This window comes from Pseudonaja textilis, chromosome 18 (genome assembly GCF_049901715.1).
Source record: "Pseudonaja textilis isolate UNSWEBS1 chromosome 18, rPseTex1.2, whole genome shotgun sequence".
NCBI lineage: Eukaryota > Metazoa > Chordata > Lepidosauria > Squamata > Elapidae > Pseudonaja > Pseudonaja textilis.
The window spans coordinates 7,693,681-7,716,531 of NC_142007.1; the positions used below are offsets into that span (position 1 = coordinate 7,693,681).

The window sequence follows — 22,851 nt, forward strand, 5'->3', positions numbered from 1 at the left end:
GGGAGTGGGACAGGAGGAAAAGGAAGGAAGGAAGGAAAGAGGGCAGCTGGGAGGAGGGGGTCCACTACGGGGTCCAGAGACAGGAGGCAGCACGAACGGTTCAGCTGGCCGAATATTTTGGGCAGGAAGCCCGGCAAGAGGCCGTGTGCCTGGCATGGGAACGCTCCACGCGGCTCCTGCCCCGGCAGCCAAGTTGGATCCCCGCTTGGGGGAAGACGGGACCCACCTGGCAAGCAAGCAGGCGCCAGGAAGGCGTTCTTGGGCTTTGAGGCGTGAAGTTTCCAGAAATGGTTGACCAGCTGGGTAATAAAACTGCACCCTTCTCCTTCCACGGTGGCCCTCGCAGCCTCCTGCCCTTCTTCGATGCTTTCTGCAAGTTTCAAGGAAGGCTTTTTTTTGCTGGTTGGAAGCCCGTCCACCCCGCCCCGCCCCCTGTCCTCAAAAGAAATGAAACAACGGCACAGGAATTAAAATAACACAAGAGAGAAAAAAAACGAGCTGGCTGTGTGGGGATTTGTGTACAAGGCAAAGGAGGAACTTCTGTCAAGAGTATAGGCATGAACCGGAATAAGAGCATGGTCACCAGGTCAGCCAATGAATAGGCATAGCAACTAAGTCAGCCAATGAAGACTGTTTGGAAACTGAAATCTATATTATCTCTATATTAAGCTCTGCAGCGATGTTAATCTCTGTTCTGTGCTCAGCTCTAGAGCGAAAGAGCTTGCTTGCTTGCTGAACTGAAGTGAAACTGGGGTCTGTTTCTGCGCTCCTGAGTTGCTGTCGAACCTGTAACATGTCTGCTTCTGTTTGAGTTCGCTCCCTGTTGGAGAAATCTACAACTGGTATTGTGAAATTTACTTTATATGTTTATAAAGAAGCTAAATAGAGCCTCGGCCATCTGTGTTTACTTTTCTGGCGCTGAATTTACACTGCAATACTCTGAACCGTTTCGCCCTACCTGTTTCCAGAGACGGAAATTTCGACTCTGTGAAATGCACCAGGTTGTTCGGCCGCATGATGGCGATGGAGCGGGCGGTGATGACCAGCCTTTGAAAGACCTCTGGTTCCAGGTCCTTCCCTTCTTTGTTCGAGGTGGTGAGGTACTGGATGGCTTTGCTCAGCAGGGCCTGATCCTGTGGGAGGCAGACCGTGCCAAAGGAAAGAGCTGAATCAGAATCCCCCTTCCCCACAATTACCCCCACAGGACAACACCCCAACGCCAGCAGGGGTGCCTCAATGCACCTCTACTCTCAACTTGGCCACAAAAACGTAGGGAGGGAGGGGGAAAAGCTTGGAATATTTTGGGAGCTGGGAAGGAGGCAAGGAATGTATGGGAGAAGTTGGCAGCCCGAGAAAATCCTGACATTTCAAGGCCCTGCGGTTGGATAATGGGTGCCCCACAAGGGGAAGAGGGGAAATTAACTGTCCTGTTTTCTCGCGCTGGTTTTGTTTCTTCTGCGCCTGTGTGGGTCTATCAGTACACGTCTACGGAGATTCTCGGTCCTCCAGGCCCCAAAGGTGCTTTTTCAAGAGGCAACTCCAGAGATGAAGAAGCTTCTTGGACGAGCAGTGAAATGTCTTCAAAGAAAACCCAGCTGCCTCGTGGAGGAAAAAAGAGCACCTTTGGGACATCCATGACCTGGATGATTGAGCATCTCCACGGACATTTAGCTATGCACTTCGGGATGAACATCCTTCAAATGACACGGGGGGTATGAACGGATTCCCACAGAGCTGGAGAAGCGAATGTCACCTTTAAAAATTCAGCTGCCACGTTTTTTTTTTTTTTAAAGAGAGTTGGAAGAGTTGAAAAGTTCATGGTCATTCTGTATGTCCTACTAAGAAATTCCAGGGGCAGTTAATTGGTTCTGGAGATTTATGAAGTGTAGAAGTGGGAGGAAAGGGAGGACAGAAGGTGGATTCTGTGTAACGCCCGAAAATAATTTCACTTGGGAAATTGCCTTTGACATGCCAGATCTGTTTCTAAGTAAATCAATTGGAGAGAAGATGTCTCGGAGTGATTGATAGCATGGATACTTTCTGGGTGCCTTACAGTAAATTGTCTTCAAAGGAAAAGCAGGAAGTCCAGCTGCCCATGGAGAAACTGAGGCAAGACTTTGCTGAGAGTTTTCCAGATTCCCCTGGGACTCCGCAGGGTGGCTAACGGAGGGATCTGGGATGCTGCGCCAGGAAGGAACCTGGCTTGCTTACCTTGTGGTTGTGGTAAGCTGAGCGGCTGGCGTGGAGGCTGGCCAGAAGGCTCTTGGTTTGCTGCTGGACGCTAGAAGGGGCCGGTGTGGAGAGCAACATGGTGGCCAACTCCTGCGTAGCGGCCTTGGTCTTCTCCTGAGGGCGAACAATCTCAGGTCAGACAGCGGCTCATTTCCAGACAATCTCTGATTCAGCACAGCGGTCTGAGAAGTCAGGAACTGTGAGCTCCCCCGAGGCTTTGAGGCATCTCCATTCTCTTCCCCCAACCTCCCCACAAACACCGACCAACACCCACCCACCCAGCAAAGGAACTTGCCTTCTCGTTGAGTGGCCCGACGGCAAACCAGCTTTCCAGGGCTTCCAAAGAACTCACTACTAGCCTGTAGGAGGAAAAGACAAGGAGGGAAAGACAAGGTCAGAAAAGGCTCCTGAAGACTCGACACAAGACACACACACACACACGATGGCTCAAAAAGAAGGCGGGGAGCAGGTAGGGATGCCAAACCCTTCGCTCTGTCTCCCTCCCCCTTCCTTCCTCCCCCTCCCCACCCTCCTGCCCCAGCGCAGAGAAAAGAATCGAAGCAAAGGAAGGAGCTGCTCCAGGCGCCATGCAGGTCTAAGGCAATCTTGGGCTCGTGTTCGGAAAAACTCAGGGCACACCTCTGGCCAGGTCAGACCCCTGAAGTCCCTGATGGGGGGAGAGCAATAGCAACAGCGCTTAGATTTATATACCGCTTCCACAGTCCCTTTATAGCCCCCTCTAAGGGGTTTTTACAGAATCAGCCTCTTGCCCCCAACCATCTGGGCCCTTATTTTACTGGCCTTGGAAGGATGGAAGGCGGAGTCAACCTTGAGCCTGGTGGGATTCCAACTGCCAAATTGCAGGCAGCCAGCAGTCAGCAGAAGTCGCCTGCAGTACTGCACTCTAACCACTGCACCACCACGGCTCATCCCCATGATAGCGGTGAAGATGAGTTACTTTCAGGAAGCTTGTTTTATTCAAAGAAAAGACACATTGCCTGGATGATGCCTGCGGATATATATTACATCAACAGAATCCCCACTATCTATTAATGGGGCTTCCTTGCTCTTATTAAATCCAGGCTGACTTAATGATGCATGACAGGCGAGAGAGATACACAACGACTCTGGCTGAGCTACTCCAAAGTCTTCCAAGCGATCAAAAGTTCAGGCTGATCTCTGGACTCTACTTTTGCGCAGAGGGATAAAGGTACCCACAACAATCTAGGTCTCATTTGCTCCTCCGCTTATTGTTCCCAAAGGTGGTTTTCAAACGGCAACTGGACATCCTTGGGTTTTTTTTTCCCCTTTGAAAATGCTTTGCTTCTCATCCAAGGAGCTTCTTCAGTTCTGAGTTAAACTAAGATGGACTTAACTGGGGTGAGAAGCAAAACGTTTTTGAGGGGGAAAACCCAAGTTTTTCCATGACTTGGATGGTGGAAAATCTCTGTAGATATTCCACTTATTTAACACAGATCTCTTCTCTGCCACATCGCCAAGTCTGTTCGTTTAGGCTGCCGAGAGGAATGGATTTTTTTTTTTTTTAAAGAATACAACAGTTGAGCCTCCTTCTGGAATGGTTTCTTTTCCTTTGGAACAATGGTTGTGTCTTTTATCTACAGCATTTCAATTTTGAGCTCATCCCTTCCGGTTTTCACTGTACATATCAACCAGGAAAGAGAGCTCCAAAAGAGGGGAACCGGAAAAAAAGAAAGAAAGAAAGCCAGAACAGACCCAACAAGCAGTTTAGTGAATTCCCTGTTCAAGAGGCTCAAACTTTCTTCATCTAGCATCTGAAACAAGCTATGAAAAACAACTTACAAAGAGGGAACTTCTTCTACCGCGTTGCCCCCAAAATAAGACCTGTCTTGTCATTTTTTTGCCACCAAAAAGGCATTAGGTCTTATTTTCGGGGGATGTCATCCACTGACTAACCTCACTTGTGTTCATCGCCCCTGGCCTCCTTTTCGCTGTCAGAGGCCTTCAGGAACTATTTCTTCTGCGGCTGGCAAGGCTTTCCTGAAGGCCTCTGCAGCCGATAACAAGAGCTCTGGATCGATCCTGAGCTTTGTTATCAGCTACAGAGGCCTTCAGGAAAGCCTTGCCAACCTTGCTGGCTGCAGAAGAAATGGGTCAGTGATGCAGGCGTCGGGGTGTGTGAGGCCTGGCTACAACTGTCCAAAGGTAAGCAGTAGGGCAGCTCCACCCTCCACATCCTCACCTTAGCTTAATTTTTACCTGTCCACTCGGGAGTTGGCGAGATCTTAATTAGGGCTTATTTTAGGGATAGGGCTTATACTGGGCACATGAGTAACAATCAAGCTAGGACTTACTTTCAGGGTAGGTCGTATTTTCGGGAAACAGGGTAAGTTAGAAAAACCAGGAAGGCTGTGAGCCAGTGAAACAGAGCTAGCATGTCCCTTTGGGGGCAACTCAGGGACTTCCTTCACACAACACGCAGGCATGTTGCAGGATCACGCCCTCTCACCCTTTTCAAAAGCTGGTCAATCTCTGCCCTTCAGTGTTGTTGTTTTTTTGCTTAGACTGCAGGCAACAGTTAGTCAGAAGCAGAGAGAACCAGAAGGAAGCCAAGCAAGAAAATGACCGGCTGAGTTGAATTATTTTGTCTTTCTCTTTTCGCTGACTTAAATCCGCCATGCAAGGGACTCCGTTATTAAGCAGCGCAGAGGAGATTAATGATTTAAAAAACCCCCGACCGGATGTATGAACACATGGACAAGGGTGAAAAAATAAAAAATAAAAACAGCCAATAGGATGGAAGCAATGGACAGCCACCTCTGTCACACAAAACCATTCGTGCAGAGAGAGGCAAGATACTAACCGGTCCAGGGTGGTTAAGGATTCAGTGTCAGGACTTTTGGGGGGAGCGAAAGGAAAACGGGGGAGAAAAATAATATAGGTAGATATAAATGAAAAAATACGAAGCACACAGAACCAGAATTGAGAAAAAAAACAACATCCTAAGAGCAACTCAACAGAGGGAGTCAAGTCAGCAAACTCAATTGGAGCTGGGAACTGGGGTGAAAGGGAGGGAAGGGGAGGCACGTGAGCAAAGCCGGACCCCCAAATAGAAGGGAGAATAGCTCCGATTCCTTCGTCAACAAAAGCAAGAAGAAGCCTCTAGGCCAATGGTGTCAAATTCAAGCCTTGGGGGCTGGATCCAGCCCAGGGGCCACCCTGGAAACAGTGAAGGACCGGCCCGTGGTGACTCTGCCAGCGAAAACGGAGCTCAGGAAGGCTGCCCACAACCTTCTCCACGCTCCATTTTTGGCCGTGATGGCCTCCAGCCCTCTGCCGTCGAAAACGGAGCCTAGGGGAGGCTGCGGGAGGCTGTCATGGCCGAAAACAGAGCCTCGATGAGTGACATCAAGATGGCCATGCCCCCCTGCCGCCAGTCAAACAAGCCCTGATGCAGCCCTCAATGAAATTGAGTTTGACACCCCTGCTCTCGCCCGAGGGGGAAGCTGTGCAGGGGGCTGGAAGACGCCGCCAATCCACACAAACCTTGCTCGATCCCCCAGGAGGCTGCAGGGACCCTATAGAAGGCTGAGGTCTTGGCTTCCTGAGAATCCCACTTTCTTTCCCTTGCCTCCAAAGATCCAGACTTAGTACTGCTTTATACATCCTAAGTAAGGCCATGCCTGGAGTACTGCATCCATTTTTGGTCACCCCATTACAAAAAAGATGTTGAGGCTTTGGAAAAAGCGCAGATAAGAGCAACTAAGGAGATTAAAGGCTGGAGACCAGGGGTGGGATTCCACTATTCACTAGAACCGGTTGTTAACATTCTAAGCAGTTTGGAGAACCGGGTGTTAGAATAAATTACTGGGCTAATCCTGTAAGGAAGGCAGGAAGGAAACATTCTGGTGTTGCTTACAGAAACTGCCTCTCCATTAACCCTTATTACATTCTTGGCAGGACTAGACTTCCTGTCTCTGGAACTTCTCTGGAGGTTTTTCCCCCTCCTTTGCTGGTAGTTTGTTTGTGTGGAGGGACCATTCAAAGTTACAATGGCACTGAAAAAAGTGACCTATGACCATTTTTCACCCTTATGACTGTTGCAGCATCCCCACAGTCATGAAAGGCCAGGCGAGGAGATGCGTGCCTCGATGTGAGTGATATTGGTTAGCCACGCCCAGCCAATAACATGACCACCAAGCCATGTCCACCCAGTCACATGACCACCAAGCCATGCCCACCACCTAAGCCACGCCCACAGAACCGGTTGTTAAAAATTTGAATCCCACACCTCTCCAGACTGTATGGATTTAAAGCAACAGCTGAATGTTACTGGGCTCGGACAGCTGAATTCTAATCAGTCGACAATTTCCTGAGAGTTAAAACTGAGGCCCCTGATCCTTGCAAATGAGCGAGATTTCCTGTCCCACGGTGCAAAACAGAGCCGACTGTAGAATTTCAGCTCGTAAGAATTCAGCTTCCAAGGAAAAGCGCAGCTAGACTCTGACACTATCAAAGGGGTCTGGATGGCACCAGCTAAGGATGCTGCCCAGAATCCCCAATGGAGGGGAGAGATGGGTGGCACAGAAACGAAATAGAATTAGAATGAATGAGCTAGAAGGGACCTTGGAGGTCTTCTAGTCCAGCCCCCTGCTCAAGCAGGAGAACCTATACAATCTCAGACAAGTGGCTGTCCAATCTCTTTGTAAAAACCTCCAGTGATGAAGCACTCACAACTTCTGGTGGCCAGCTGTTCCACTGGTTAACTGTCCTCCCTGTTTGGAAGTTTCTCCTAAATTCCAGGTTGCTTCTCTCCTTGATCAGTTTCCCTCCATTGTTTCTTGTCCTGCCTTCTGGTGCTTTGGAGAATAGCTTGACTCCCTCTTCTTTGGGGCAGTCCCTCAAAGACTGGAAGACTGCTACCATGTCCCACCCACCCCCATCCTTCATTAGACTTGCCAAGCCCAAATCCTGTAGCCGTTCTTCATATTGTCCCCTGTGACTATTATTAAGCGTTGTACCTCATGATTATTGACTCTTGAATCTTTTATTTTATGTACACTGAGAGCATTTGCACCAAGACAAATTCCTTGTGTGTCCAATCACACTTGGCCAATAAAGAATTCTATCTATCTATCTATCTATCTATCTATCTATCTATCTATCTATCTATCTATCTATCTATCTATCTATCTATCTATCTATCTATCTATCTATCTATCAATCAATCAATCTAAGTATTTATATGTTTTTGTCTCCAGGCCTTTGATCATCTTAGTCGCTCTTTTCTGAACTTGTTCCAAAATCTCAACATCTTTTTTTTGTAGCATGGTGACCAAAATCGGCTGCAGTGGGAAGGAGTGGGGACAAGTGGCAGATCCAGTCCTGGACCCCAGGCACAAGCTGTCGAAGATCACATCTGCCAGACAAATGCCAAGTCAGATCCTCTGGGTGTGGCACTGGAATCCTGCCATGAGCCCTCTGCACCACAACCTTGGCAAGAGAGAAAGACCCAGGAAAAATCAGGTTCTGGGTCACACTGAATTTTTGGAGCCCTCAAATGCTATTAAGTCCTCCTCCACCACCACCTCCTCCTCCTTTGAAAATCTCCAGCGGTAAAGAGTTCCAAAGCTGGTGCTGCCCAATAGAAGGTGCATGAGATGGGATGACCCAGAAAAATACTTTCCAGAAACACTGGGAAAATTTTCAAGGAAAGGTGCATCTCCAGCACGTTGAGTAGCAATTTTCCAGGGCCCCAGGGATGACCGTTTTTGTACAGGCAAACGAGGGATATTTGCACATGCAAGACAAGAGATAATTCTGCTTTGAAAAGAAACCCACTGGAGTTAAAGGGGAGTGGGGGGTCTCCACCTCAGCTCTGCACGTGTCCTTTTCTTCTGGAATCGCTCCCTTCCTTTCCTCGTCTTTTTCCATTAAACACAAGAGCAAAACCCAAGCCAGCGAACTTCCTCCCGCATTGGAGTTTACCTTTTCCTGACTCAAGAATTCTTTGCCTCAAAATGTCAACTCATAAAATATTTCTACGGTGTTTTTAGAGGTGCCAACGGAAAGGGACGGGGGAGGAAAGGGGTTCTGAAAGAGCAGTGAGGCAGCTTGGAAATAAAAAAATGCATTCTATAAATAGTTTTTCAAAGATAGCAACCAGGTGACCGAAGTTTCTGCAGGCAAAATTCTAACTGGAGAACGTGACTGATGATTCCTGGCTATGGGCGTGTCCCATTGGAGAATATGAATTACGATACACCTAGGAGGTGGGGGCAAACCAGGGTCAAGAGTGACCATGAATTATGTGCCTCAGAGTCGGCTACACCCAGGCAGTGCCAGACATGCTAACTCCCGATAAATCCTCTTGAAGTTTTGAAAGTCTGGCTCGAGACTCCATGATGATTTAAATGGGGGTAACTGATGGAAAACTGACACAAAACTGCCCTGGAGAACAAGCTGAGGAGGGAACGAACAAGGGAAGCGTAAAAAAGCAAAGAGAGAACTTAAAGGGGAGGGAGGGGGAACAAAGGAACTACAACCAGCAGGTGGATGATGTATTCTCGACAGAGAGTAGGCCGAGCATAAACTGCCTGGCCCCTGCCTCTCCAAAACACACGGGGCAAAGACAGGATGAGAAAAGGGGTTGCAGGATTTGGAAGTTGCTAAAGCACGGAGTGTCCAACCTTGGCAACTTTTAAGACTTGTGGATTTCAACTCCCAGAATTCTGAGAGTTGAAAGTTAAGGTCTTGGGATTGAAGAGCCGACCAGCAGTGAAGCTGATGCCATATAGGATGATGCAATAAAAGTGAATCAGCATAGCACGGGTATTTCCCTTTAAGTCTGGGGATGTGCTCTGCCCCTTTAAGAGGTGTTTATATAAAGGCAGCCATTAGAGGGCTTTTCCTCTCCTTGGGCCTAGTATTCATTGCAGAGTTTCAGAATTCTCTGTGTAGAGAAGAAGCAAGATTGCTTGTAAGGTATATTGCCTACCACATATATTTCTGTATATAATTGTGGTATATAAACCACTGTTGTTAAATGTCTGTGTGCTGTGTTCTGCTCCTGGGTTATCTCATAATAATAGTCGCGCTGCAAACACTCTGACATAAAGTTGCCAAGTTGGACATTTCCTGCGCGAAATAACGCCCTGCACAGTGGATATGCTAGAATGGATTTCCAGTATGGACCACGGAGAGGTGCAGAATCTAAAAACCAACCTTCGGCCCATTACTTACCTCTCCAGGACGGTGCCGCCCACAGCTGCAGGGGTCGCCGACTCTGTGTCTCCAGCCCCGTTCCCCTGATTCAGATTTGGGGGGCAGACGCTGCTCACGGATGCCGAGGGGAACTCCTCCGGAGGTTCGTCCGGCCAACCAAACTGCTCCTTGGTCTTGCCGTAGATCTTGACGGCATCCAGCATGGTGACTCCGGCGGGGTCCACGGAGGCCCCGACTGCAGTTGGGAAAAGAAGGGAGGTGTGTGTGTGGGGGTCAATCTGCCACTGGGCAACCACCTCAGTCCGCGGGGCCTTTTGGCATCTTTTCCAAAGGCTGCTGCGGGTTCATAAACCACGATTATCACTCTGCATCCGGAAGCTCCACCAACAAGCCACCATTCAACAAACTATAGCTCCTTGCAATGGGAACACCCCGCCCCCATCCCGCCAGCTCCCGAGACTTTGTTGCTGTCAGGTTGCCACCTTCGGCTTGGCACCTCGCTGGCATCCTGCCATCAAAGGCTGGGGGGTGGAGGGGGGGTGGAGGAGAATAAACAGGCAAAAAGAATATATGGGGGTGTGATGAGGAATAGGGAGAGGGGGGAATGACAGCTTGATAAAGACCAGGGAAACAAGAAACCAGTTTGTGACAGCCCTCAAGGCCGCGCACCCTGAGACTGGAACGTGGATGAGGCCTCAAACGTCCCAGAGATTCTCACAATACCGAAAGGGCTCTTCCCTAGCTGAAGACAAACGGGTCATGGGGGGGGAGGCCTGGGACGGGAGGAATAATCGGTGATCTTTTCGCACAGGAAATCTAGCTCTAGCCTCACTTTACTGAAGCCGGCAGCCGATCAATTCAGCCCAACGGAGTCGATGGTCTTTCTTCCCTAAGGGATCTGACCGGGGCAGGTCTGACACCGGCACCCGCAAAGACAATCAAAATCGGGGCTCTTACTGAAAATGGTCAGCTTCTTGTCGGCTTGCAGGGCTTCCTCGCGAGTAAAGGGGAAATCGAACCAGCGGGGGCGGCTGAGGTTGAGCTGCAAGGTGCGGCCGAAGACTTCCAGGTAGGAAGGGGCTCTCTCGATGGCTTGTGTCCCGATCTGGACCCTCATGCCGGTCATCACCATGGTGCTGTTGTTGTTGGTCACCTCGAGGGTGAAGCCCCCGGGCTACCGAGAAAGGACAGGCACGGCTCAAGAGGCAGGAAAGGCCAGGGGCTCGGCCTCTCCTTCTGCCGGCAGCCGAGGGGCTTCCTCGCCACCGCTGACCCCCGCCAGGTCCTACCTTGGTGTTGGCCACGTACATGCCGGTGGAGTTGAGGCGGTGCTTGATCTGCTGGGCGTTGTAGACCTGCAGGAGGTCGTTGCCCCCGAACTCCACGTCCGTCAGCTGCTGGTTGTGTTCGAAGAAGTCGATGGGGAAATTCACCTGGGTGGAGCTGCGGGTGGCTAGAGGGAGAGGGCAGCGACAGAACGGGACATTAAGCGGGACATTGAGCGGAGGTTGAAACCGGGGGAGCCGCTGTGGTTGCTCTGGGAGGCCTTTCCTGAAATTCAGACTTCCCCTCTTCCCAGGTCAAATCTCTGCCAGGCAGCAATCCTGGTTTACAACATATAAACCTGTCTTTCCCCAGGTCCTCCCTCCCTCATTACTCTCACTGCCTTCCCTATCCTCAGTTTTGGACTGTAAGGTCTTTGGGTGCAAAAGGATTGGCCGATAGGAAATATAAAACATGGAAACAATACGACAGGTCAGTATAAATAGTGGTGACCAGAGAATTCTGATACAAGGGAGTCAAGTAACGTGACAGAGAAAAACAGAGGAAGGAATGAGAGAGGAGGAGGAAGAAAGGGGAGGAAAGAGAGGAGGAGGAAGGGGGGGGAAAGGAAGAGGAGGGAAGAAGGAAGGACAAAGGAGGAAGAGAAAGAAAAGGGATGGAAAGAGGAAGGAAAGAGGAAGAGAAAGAAAAGGGAAGTGGGGAGGGAGGAGATAGTAGGAGGGAAGAAAAAGGAGGGAAGAAAAAGGAGGGAGGGAGGAAAGAGGAGGCAAGATGAGAAAGGAAGAAAAGGAAGGAAGCAGATGGGTGGAGGAAGGGGAAGAGGAAGAAGAGGGAGGAGAGAGGAGGAGGAGGGATGATGTGGAAGAGGAAAAGCAGGAGAGAAGGAGGAGGAGGAAGAAGAGGATAAAGGAAGGAGAGAGGGAGGAAGGCAAGAGGAGGAAGAGGGAGAAAAGGGAGGAATAGAGAGAGGGAGGGAGGGAAGGAAGAAGGGGAAAGGTAGAGGAACAGGAGGGAGAGAGGGAGCAAGAGAGGAAGGAGGGAGCAAAACAGAGGGATAGAGGGAAGGAGGAGGAGAAACCGCCTTCTGCCCAACGCCCGTAGCCATAACCTGACCTGGCGGCGACTTACGGATGGCCGCCGCTTTGCGTTTGCGGACGGGCTTCATGATGCTGACCACGCTGCTGGGCTGCAGGGCGGGCTGGAGCCAGTGGGAGGTATTCTCCACGTTGGCCATGTAGATCCGCAGGCTGCCGTCCTCACAGAGGAGGATCATGGTCGTGCGCTGCTGCTCGTTGCAGGCCGTGTGCCGGATGGCCACCATGTCTTGGATCTAAGGGCAGGAAAAGGGACCAGGGTCGACGCCTCGGGGGCATGCGCGTGCGTGAGCGCGTACCTTGAGGAACAAGGCTGGCAAGCAAAGGGGGCTCAGCAGCCATTCTGGGCACCCAAGGCGAACCAAAGCTTTGCATCCCGAGTCAAAGCCCTCCACCCAGAGGCGGTAATACAGCCGGTTTTGACCGGTTCTCGAGAACTGGTAGCGGAAATTTTGAGTAGTTTGGAGAACCTGCAAAAGAACCACCTCTGACTGTCCCCACCAACCCCGTATCTCTTCTCTGCCTCCCATCGAGTCCCAGCGGATCGGCTGGGTCTCCTTGGGTTGCCCTGCACAGGAGGACGGAGCTGGAAAGCAGGCTAGTGGGGTGGGAAGGGCCACGCCCACAAAATAATAATATAATGCTTTGTTGTCATTGTATACAGAGTATATACACATACGACAAAATTCACATAACACCCAGAGACCGGACCCAACATGCACACACACACACGACAATCCCCAAACACCCCCCCCCACCTGCCAAAAATTCCCCGCCTCCTAAAAACACACAAACATCCACATAACAGGCCAAGTAATCCTGTCCAGCGGCTCATTGACGGTGGTCCTTAAGTTCGTTGTTCAGTGCAATTATAGCCCTGGGATAAAAACTATTCGGAAAACGCGTGTAGTAGAGCTGGTAGTAAAAAAAAACTTGAATCCCATCACTGGGTCCACCCCACCCGCCGGCATACGTAGCAGGGCCGTTTCATTGCCGATCCCGACTCAGGAGCCACTTCGGTGCTCCACGGTGACTTGGTCTGGTCCTGTCTGCGGGTCTTCAAACTGCTTTAGAGCCCCTCCCTCGTCCGCTGACCTCCCCGATGAGACCCCCCGCAGCCCCAAAAGTCCGGCCGGCCGGCCCAACTCACCTTGGCTTTCGCCGGCAAGGTCTTGATCTCCTGGATCAGGAAAGTGTCGGGCTTCACCATCATGACGAGAGGGACGCCGGTGGTCTGTTGGACGCAACAGACAAGGCCGGGGTGGTTCATGACTTCGGACCACTGGCAGAGGGCTGGGGAGGTCTTGCTGCCCCCGTTAGAGCTGTAAGGAAGGAGGGGTTAAGTGAGAGCGACGAGCCAGTTTTGCTTAGACTCCGGGGAAAGGCCTGAAAAAGGATTCAGGTGTCAACTCAGATTTCTCTGGTCTTTTTAGAGTTACCAGCAGAAAAGGGGGGGGGCAGTGCGGCAGCTTGCAAACCTAAAGTGCATTCCACAAATGCTTTCAAAGATAGTAACTGGGTGACTGAAGTTTCTGCCAGGCAAAGTTCTAACTGGAGAGCATGATTGATGACTCTTGGCTCTGGATGCATCCCATTGGAGGATATGAATTATGGAGGGTGGGGATACAACCAGGGTCAAGGGTGACCATGAACGATGTGTCTCAGAGTTGGCTACACCCAGGCAGTGCCGGACATGTTAACTCCCAATAAATCTTCTTTAAGTTTTGGAAGTTTGGCTCGAGACTCATGATTTAAATTAGGGGAACTGCCGGAAGCCTGACATCAGGGAGTCCTCGAATTGCCACGGTTCGTTTAGCAGCCATTCCAAGTTAGGACCTCACTGGAAAAAAAAGCAACTCAGGACCTCTGCAACTGGTTCCTTATTTAAGACGGTCGCAGAGTCTTGGGGGTGGGGGGTGTCACAGGACCTCCTGATATGCAGTCGGCGAGGGGAAGGCACATTCTACTTAACATCTGGCTTGCTAACTGATCACTGCGGTGACTCGCTTAACAATCGAGGCCAAACAGCAAGTTTGGGAGCGAAACAAAAAGATTACACTAGCTACATCTGTTCTGACCCAAATCTTGTACCACCAAACGGAGGTAACAGCAAAACCTTTTAATGATTCTTTACGAATTCCTGTTCCTTCCTGGTTAAAAGGCGGTTTCAAACTAAGTGTCTCTGATAAGAACGGGCCTTGCCAAGGTGGTGCAAGGCTGCCAAGAACACTAGATAAAGATGCCAAGAAATATTTCAAACACAAAGAGTCTCCAAGATACTACGAATGTCCACAAGGCTTGAGTGCAAAAACTTCTTTGCTTCCTGCAAAGAACTCCAGTTTCTCAGCTGACTTTTATCCCTTAAGGGAGGGGCCATCACCTTGCAGCCTTACTCCTGAGTCGCCTGTACTGCTGCAGCTGCCCTTTCCTTCGAGCAGCCCTGCGCGCACGCGCATTGAGCACAGGCTCCTCGGGGGCCTCTTCCTCACTGCTGCCAGCCTCCACCATCTCCAAAGGCAGCCTTCCACTCCCTGATGGGGCACTTATTTTCACGTATGGTGGCCCTGTAAAAAAAGCTCAGGAATTCTGATACAAAATTTGGACTTGGCTAGAGGGAATGACGTGGCTAAACGTTTGTTATAAACCAGAGATGTTCTTACTGGGAATAAAAGAAGAGGAATTTAGCAAAACTGATACCTATTTAATTATACATCTAATCACAGCAGCAAGAATGATATTCGCCCAAAATTGGAAAGCAAGTGAAATCCCTAGTGAGGGTGTTATGATTGATATTACAATGCGCTGAAATGGATAGGCTGACATTAGAACTGAAGGACCAAGATGACAGTCAGAATACCACAAAATATGGAATAAACTTTACTTCTGGAGGGACATGAAAGGGAGTTCATAAAATTGAAATAAGAACCTAAGGTGAAATAGGGAAGAGGTGAAGGACCTCATAATTGAGGAATAATGAGAAGGATCTTTTTAAAAAACTATGAAGTTTAAATGTATATCTGTAAATAAATGCATATAATTGTAATACTTTATCTTTCTAAATGCAAAATGTACCGAGAGAAACGTCAAAGAAGCCCACTGCGTTCGATGTTTTTAATGCTTATACAATGCAATAACTAAAAATAAATGCAATGCAATAAAAAAAAATCAACTGAGGCCAGGAAGGTCGCGAAAACGGGACGAACAAATGCCTCGCTTAATGACAGAAATGTGGTTTTCGGTTGTGGTCGTTAAGCCGAGCGGTACCTGTGCAAGACCTCTCCAAAGCCCCCACCCACCCCAATTCCAAATTATCCCTGGCTCTTCTGCCTCTATCCCGATTCGCGGAGGGGAGGGGAGGGGAGGGGGGAGAGAAAAGGCCTCACCTCTTGATGTTGATGGGAAAGAGGTGTAGCACCTCCAAGGTTGCTCGGCTGATGGTGGCGGCGAAGGACTTGCCTTGCGAGTAGCTGAAGAAAAGCATCTGCAGGACGTGGGAATAGTAGACGGACACTCCGCCCCCGGCCACCTGGCCATTGCTGTCCTGCTGGGGATACACAGGCAGAGGAGGTCACCGGTGGGCTCCCCCCAAAACCGTTTCTCTGACCCTGAAGTGTCTGCGAAGACTCTCAGTTCATCCAGCTCGTAGTTGTTATCAAAAGGGGTTTTTATTTTGAAACAGCTGGATGCCTGTGCTTTGCTACAGAACGGTGCGTTCGGGCTTAGTTTTTGGGGGAGGAAAATAAGGGTGAAAAAAATCCTGCCTCTGCCTACCAGCATCCATCAATATTCATCTGGCTAGCGTCCTGTCAGTGTGTGAGAGAGTTGAGGGCTGTTTGGAAAGTGAAACAGTATTTGCTGTGTGAGCAAGGAGACAGCAAGGAGCCTGAGGGGTGGCTTAGCTCAACTGTTCTGTACTAAAGCTGCTTGGTGCTGAGAAGCTAAAACTGAAACGGAAACTCCTCTCCTCCGCTTGTGTTTTGCATTTGGAAGAGATTTCTTTTCAGGTGGGGAGGAGGAATAGAACTCCTTAGCATCAGAGCGTATTAATGATAATATATGGAATCCTAATAGCTCTGATGGTCATTTCGAAAAATCCTTTCTTAGCGAGCACCTAGAAACAAGAGGAACATAGGTGCCAAACTTCAAGTTTGTAGGCTTTACGGTTCTGGAGATTTTGGGATGACACATGAGTGGTATTTCGCTTTTATATACATAGACAAACCGGAATGATTTTGAGGAAAAAATGAGACATTTTGCCCTGGAAGCTTCATCAGTTTCTACAGGAAGCTATGGGAGATGGAATACAGAAACCAACGAAGCTTAGAGGACAGGAAGCGAAACTTCTCGTTTCTCCTCAAAATCACTCCAGTTGCCTTTTCAAAACAAAAAGCACTTTCGACGCAAGTGAAGTCCGCGAATCAAGGAAGCCCCGTTTCTAAATGGGGAGGAAGAGTTTCCGTACAGCGCCAGTAGCCACCTGGAGGGAGGAGGCTGGAGGAGGCAGGGTGAGATACCTTCAGGTCCTCGTGGGCGACTTCGAGGACATTGGTGACGTAGAAAGGGCCGTGCTGGGCGCTGCTGGCCTCTTCCATGAGCTGCAGGTAAATGTAGCCCGCGGAAGACATGATGACCACAATGTTCTTGCTCTCTTCGTTGAAGAGGAAGGTGATGTCCCGGATTTTGGAGCTGGGCAGCAGGAAGTAGAAGGTGGGGCTCAAGGCATCCACCGAGAGGTCGTAGATCTATGTGAGCAGAAAGGAAAAGGGAAGATTTTGGGTGGGGGAGACCAAAGAGAGGTCCCCTGCCTGACCTGACAGCGGCCAGTGGAGCTGGAAGCAGATTCGGACAGGGAGGAGGTTGGGGAGGAGCATGGGCCAGTCCTGGAGTCCGGGGAAGGGTCTGACGAGGGCTCTGCGTCGGAGGCAGAGAGAGGGCCAGGGCCGTTGAACAGTTATCAGCTGCCTACGGAGTCAGAGATCAGTGGGGAAGAAGAGCAGCTGGAGCCTGTTTCTGATGTGCACATGCGCAGAGCTGCCAGACGAAGGGAAGAGCTGAGGAACAAGGGCCAACTTGGGAGTAAAGCCACAGGTGGACGGTGAATGGCCCCTCCAATAGGGAATAAAAGAGGAGCGAAAGGGGAGTGGGGCTTTGCAGGAAACAGTTAGTTCACTCCGGCATGCTTGCCAAGTATTGCTGTGTCTGAAAGATATCGGCCTGGCCCCTCTCCAAGCCTGATAAAGGTTTGTAATTGGGAACTATTGTGAAAGATTGCTGGCCAGGACTTTGTTGGAGAGGAAATTCATTGTAAATCACATAAAAGGGGTTTGGTTTATCGGGACGAGGACTTTCGTGCTGTTGTGGTTTCGTGCCTAGGTCAGAACGCTGCCTGGCCACCAAAGAGGGTTCTGGCATCTTCAGCCCTCATCAGCATCCTGCCATCAATAGCAAGGGGAAAATGGACAATAAACATGTGCTAGGATAGCGTTGGAAAATAGGGAGGAGGGAAGAACAGTTACGGAAGACCAGAGATGGTTTGAACCAGCTTGTGCCAAACACCAAGAGGCCGGAGAAGCTGGGAATGGGATGTTGATTGCTCCAAACACCAGATGTTCCCCAAACTAGACCTCTGCCTATTGGATGGCGTTGGACCGCCCAAGGGGGGAGGGATGGATTGACAGGGAAAGCCTGCATGCTTTCACGCGGGAGATTTAGTTCTAGCCTGACTTGACCGCTACCAGCGTCTTTGAGTAAAAGAGCCTTTCACTTCATCCGAAGGGAGTCAAGGGTCTCTCTTTCTTCAGGGGTTGAATCGAGGCAGGTCTGACTGATATCAGAGCAGAGAGAGAGAGAGAGGGACAGGAGGAATCTAGTCAGCCTCCACTTGACCCTACCTTGACGAAGTCAGCAGTTACAATGGCCAGTTCCGTCTGGGATCCCGGAAGCCAGACAGCCTTGATGATGAAGTTGCCCGTGGCAAGCTGAGGGTGGAGCACCAAGTGATCTGAGACGGAGCCCGAACTGCTGAATGTGAGGACGTGGCAGTCCTGGAAGGGGCAAGAGAGGGGAGTTTAACAGAGGCACACGTACAGACAAGCAGGAGAGAGAGGGGGAGAGACTGACAAAGTTTGGTTTGATATGTTTGGTTGAGCGCACCATTGTGACCACGAACCTCAGCATCAGATCTGCCTGGTTCGGCTTGGGGGGCTTAACAGGCATCCTGCCATAAAGAGAAGGTGGGGGGAGGATGTTAGGAATATGAGTCACCTAACAGGTATTTGGGTTAGAAATATACAAACCAGGATAAACATTTTAGTACTATACCTTTAAGGGAATGCAAGAACATGCAATTGGGTGTGGTTTCTCAAATGGCCATAAGATGGAGCCAGAAACCTGGGTTGTTTAGTCTTAGTCTCAGAAGAGAGTCTGAGTGTATCTCTGTTTCCTTCTGTTGGAAAGTATTGCCGTTGCTCCATTTCTTCTAATTGACTGATATTACTGGATTTAAGTCTGTTACTGTTTTTGACACTGGAATTTGATATTTGGATTATCCCTGGATTGAAAAACTGTCTGATTTACCTGTGAATGACTTTTGGATTGCTTATTTTGGACTTTGCTTAAACCTTTCTGGAAATAAAAACCTACATTTACTGTACAGTGTATCTGTGTGCTCTGTGTGTATTATACCAACACTACTCTCTATACGTCTCCCTGCACGCGCTCATTCTCCTAACGGGGAATTACCTCAACAGAGGATGAAAGCATAAAAATGCTTTGTGCGTATGTGATAGGAAAGCAGGAAGGGGGAATGACAGCTGAGAAGGACCAGAGCAATCGGATCCTGTTCGTACCAGCATCCCAAGACCAGGCACCCTGAGAAACCTGCGGATTACCCCACCACACCTCAAGAGTTCTCAAAATACATTGGCGAACTCCAGTTGTCTGGGAAAGGACTGGTCATGGGAGGTGGGGTGGGGAGGGGAGGATGGGCTGTGGGGCAAACCTTATTTTTGTATCTAGCGAGTGTGGGAGCTGGCTTGAGAGCTGGCTTGCCTTTACTGCAACCAAAACCCTTCGTAAAAGAACCCTTTGCTTTCACCAAACGGAGCCGAGGGTTTTTCTTTCCTGAGAGATCAGATTGGGGCAGGTCTGACACGCAGCTTATAACCCTGCAACGCTTGGCTTAACACCACCAGCGTGGAGGGAGGAGGCAATGTGTGAATCCAAGTTGGGTTTGGGAGAGAGACAAATGCTCAGCAGATGGATGCCAGCCGGTGAAATCCAAACTGTGTCCTCACCAAGCCCCCACTGGAAGAGGCGGCAAAGGGCCACAGCAGGTCTCCAAACTTGGCAACTTTAAGACTTTAAGCATAGGTGGCTGGAGAATTCTGGGAGTTGAAGTCCACAAGTCTTAAAGTTGCCAAGTTTGGAGACCCCTGGGCTACAGATAGTCCTCAACTTACAACGGCCACTGAACCCCAAATTTCCACTGCAAAGCGAGACAGTTGTTAAGTGAGCTTTGCCCCATTTAACCATCTTCCTTGCCCCAATCTTCAAGGGAATCACTGCAGCTGTTAAGTTAAGGAATAAGGTTTGTTAACGGAATCTGCCTTCCCGGTTGGCTTGGCTTGACGGAAGGTCGCAAAAGGGGAGTTGCACGACCCAGAGACACGGCGAGCGTCGTAAATCTGAACCAGTCACCAAGCTTCCCAAGGTTGATCACGTGACCACAGAGATGCTACGACAGTCTAATTGTGTGAAACATGGTCATAAGTCACACTTTTCAGTGCTGCGGGAATTTCAAATGGTCACTGAACAAGCTGTTGTTAAGTTGAGGACTAGCTGTACAAAGGAAGGCAATCTCTCTTCCACAGTCAGCCACCCACCCGCCCTCCTTGCCGAGAAGCGGAGGACCACCCCCCTGCCGTGTCATTCTCTCTCTCTCTACCTTCAGCCCGCACACAGCCAGGTAGTCCTCCTTGCAGGGGTTCCCCGTCAGGCTCAGCACCGTGAAGGGGACGGGCGCGGAGGCCAGGCGGGTCAGCGTCAACTTCCGCTTGCTGGAATCGGCTTGCTTCAGCAGCGCGGACAGCTGCAGCACGGTGATCTGCGCGAGGGCAACAAGGACACAGACAAGGTGGCAGAGAATCACTCCAGCCCAAGAAAAGGAATGGGGAGAAAAATTAAAACCAAAGCTCCCCCGAATCCGGCTTTCCAGCCAAGAGGCCTGCAGGGACCTCTGCCTCCCAGCTGCAAAAGAACAGAAGATTCGTGCAGGAGGTGCTCGGCTCACGTCGATGGCCACCAAGTGGACATTTTTCGTCGCCGTTCTGTATTTTACGAGCCTCGTGGGCCCAAGTGGTTAGAGTGCAGTCCTGCAGGCTACTTCTGCTGACTGCCTGCAATTTGGCAGTTCTCACCAGGCTCAAGATGGACTCAGCCTTCTGAGGGGGTAAAATGAGGACCCAGGTTGTTGGGAGCAAGAGGCTGGATTCTGTAAACTGCTTTAATGAGGGCTGTTAAGCCATGTAAAGCGGTATGTCAGTCTAAGGGCTATTCCTTCCTTCCTTCCTTCCTTCCTTCCTTCCTTCCCCCCTCCCTCCCTCCTTCCCTCCCTCCCTCCCTCCTTCCTTCCTTCCTTCCCAGTGATTAGAATATAATATTGTAAGCTAACTCTGCCCAATGCCAGCAGTTTGATCCTGACCGACTGGCTCAAGGTTGACTCAGTCTCTCGGCCTTCCGAGGGGGGTAAAATGAGGATCAAGATTGTTGGTCTTCTTGGAGAGGACTGTAAAGCCCTATGAAGCAGTCTATTCCTTCCTTCCTTCCTTCCTTCCTTCCTTCCTTCCTTCCCTTCCCTCCCTCCCTCCCTCTTCCTTCCTCCCTCCCTCCCAGTGGTTAGAATGCAGTATTGCAAAAGCTAACTCTGCTCCATAGCCAGCAATTTGATCCTGACTGGCTCAAGGTTGACTCAGCCTTCCATCCAAGTCTAAGTGCTACTGCTATTACGGACTTGGCACTGGTTAATAGCCCCCTCTGGGTTAAACTACTGAATCAGAAATCTATTTGACCTTCTATGCGGGAAATCGCCAGAGGTTTTAGATTCTACAGAGGTCCTTCTCCTGCTTCTGGGGGGGCAGATCCTTCTCCATATCTCACCTTGCCCTTTTCGTGGCTGACAGCCAGGTGTTGGCGCCGTCCGTGAGGCGAAGAAAGCACGCACATGGCCACCCGCCGCAGGACGTGGGCGCTGATCAGCTGCCGGATTGTCTGGCCTTGGTCCCCGCTGTAGTTCATCCGGACGTTCTCAAAGGCGCCTTCCTGGGAGCCCAGAGTCGGCACCTGGAGGGCAGGGCAAAGCAGGAAAGGGACACAGCCTGGAATATTAACCTGGAATCTTATGGGACGACATTAGCCCGGAATATTGACTTCTGAAGGATGCCACTGCCAGGATCTGAGTCGAGACGAGAGGCCTGGCTCTGAAGGACGGCATGAAGGGGGGAAACAAGGTCACAGGTGACTGTAAATTATATACACCAGAGTTGGCTTGTTGTCAGGATTCCAGCAATCGCCCTAACTAAATCCTGATTCTCGAGCCAAACTTCAAAAACCTTCAAAGGATTCATTAGAGGCGACATACTGGCCCTGCCCCGTATGAAGCCAACTCTGGCCTACATCATTTACAGTCCCCTGTGACCCTGTTTCCCCGCCTCCCACCTGGGTGTGTCATCAGTCAGATTCTCCAACTGAGCACCTTCACGGGCTGTATCCCCATTCATGTTCTCCAATTAAATATATTTGCGGGCAAAAGCTCTGGTAGCTTAGTTACAACCTTTTAAAGATGAAGAGTTGGAATGTACTTTCAATTTCAAACTGCTGCACGGCTGTTCCAGATTTCCTGCCTCTCCCCCCCACTCCCTTTTCTTACGGCAACTACTAAAACAGGCATAGGAATGTTTTAGGAGTTGAGGGGGGGGGCTTTTTCTGGAAGCTGCCCCTTTGAACCTGACCCCGCCCCCCGCTCTCCCAACCTGTGCTGGGGTCTTGCCGCTCTCCTCACCATCAGCTGGTCGGTCATTTCAACCGTCTTGTCCAAAGTATGCAGCTGGTTGAGCGCCTGCTGGGCGCGGCTGCTGCTGCCCATCGCCGAGGCTTGCTGGAAGTTGATCTGGATGGCCTCCATCAGGAAGTTGAGCAGGTCGAGGACCAAAGAGGCAAAGGAGAAGTTGGCCTTGGGGGGAGGCAAGGAGAGGGAGGGGCTGAGAAGCCTTCCCCTCACTAGGGGGAGGTCCCTGGCGCCCCGATGGCCTCCCTCACCCGCATGGTGCCAAACCTGGGCCTGCAGCTGCTCCCGACATCCTTCCACGTTCCTGCAGAGGTTGCTCTTCTTGGGCTTGTCTTCGTCACCCCCTCGGCCATCGCTGGCGGAGGACTTGGTTTTGTCGGTGGGCGAGGTGCTGGAATGGCGGACACTCTCTGAGACGCGAGGCTCGCTTTGGAAGGCCGACTCCTTCATGGTGGAGCTCATGCCACTGCTGGGGGTCCTCTTCACCAGGGCCTAAAAGGTAAAGGTAAAAGGTTCCCCTGGCACATCCGTGATAGTCGTTTCCGGCTCTAGGGGGCGCTGCTCATCTCTGTCGCAAAGCCAAAGAAGAGCCAGCGCTGTCCAAAGACGTCTCCGTGGTCATGTGGCCGGCAGGACTAAAGGCCGAAGGCGCACGGAATGCTCTTATCTTCCCACCAAAGGGCTCCCTATTTTTCTGTTCTTTTTTCCCAATAATTTTTATTGTCCTTTTTCACCTTTTACACATCTTAACTTTAATATTAACAGTACTGTGCCATCATTATGATACAAACCAATCTCATATAAATATCTACATTTATATACATTCATGTACATTTATCTATAATTTTCTTATCTCCGCTATCCTTATTTCTATTGTTCAACCATTTATACCAACTGTCCAAACTTTGTAATGCTCCGACTCTTCTTTATCATTTAACATCAGTTTATCCATTTCAGCACAATCTAAAATTTTTT

General features: G+C 50.2%; 1 protein-coding gene across 1 annotated transcript in view; it reads right to left on the bottom strand.

Moving 5' to 3' along the window:
- Window positions 1-22,851, bottom strand: part of UBR4 (ubiquitin protein ligase E3 component n-recognin 4) — a 128,616-nt gene that overhangs the window by 66,828 nt on the left and 38,937 nt on the right. The window contains 17 exon segments of the mRNA XM_087914818.1: window positions 227-370; window positions 959-1,133; window positions 2,212-2,346; window positions 2,528-2,591; window positions 5,075-5,107; window positions 9,454-9,670; window positions 10,393-10,609; window positions 10,725-10,888; window positions 11,848-12,049; window positions 12,964-13,135; window positions 15,197-15,354; window positions 16,328-16,555; window positions 17,705-17,857; window positions 19,759-19,917; window positions 20,970-21,152; window positions 21,871-22,041; window positions 22,144-22,368. Of these exon segments, the coding sequence (XP_087770944.1) occupies window positions 227-370; window positions 959-1,133; window positions 2,212-2,346; window positions 2,528-2,591; window positions 5,075-5,107; window positions 9,454-9,670; window positions 10,393-10,609; window positions 10,725-10,888; window positions 11,848-12,049; window positions 12,964-13,135; window positions 15,197-15,354; window positions 16,328-16,555; window positions 17,705-17,857; window positions 19,759-19,917; window positions 20,970-21,152; window positions 21,871-22,041; window positions 22,144-22,368 (2,800 nt within the window).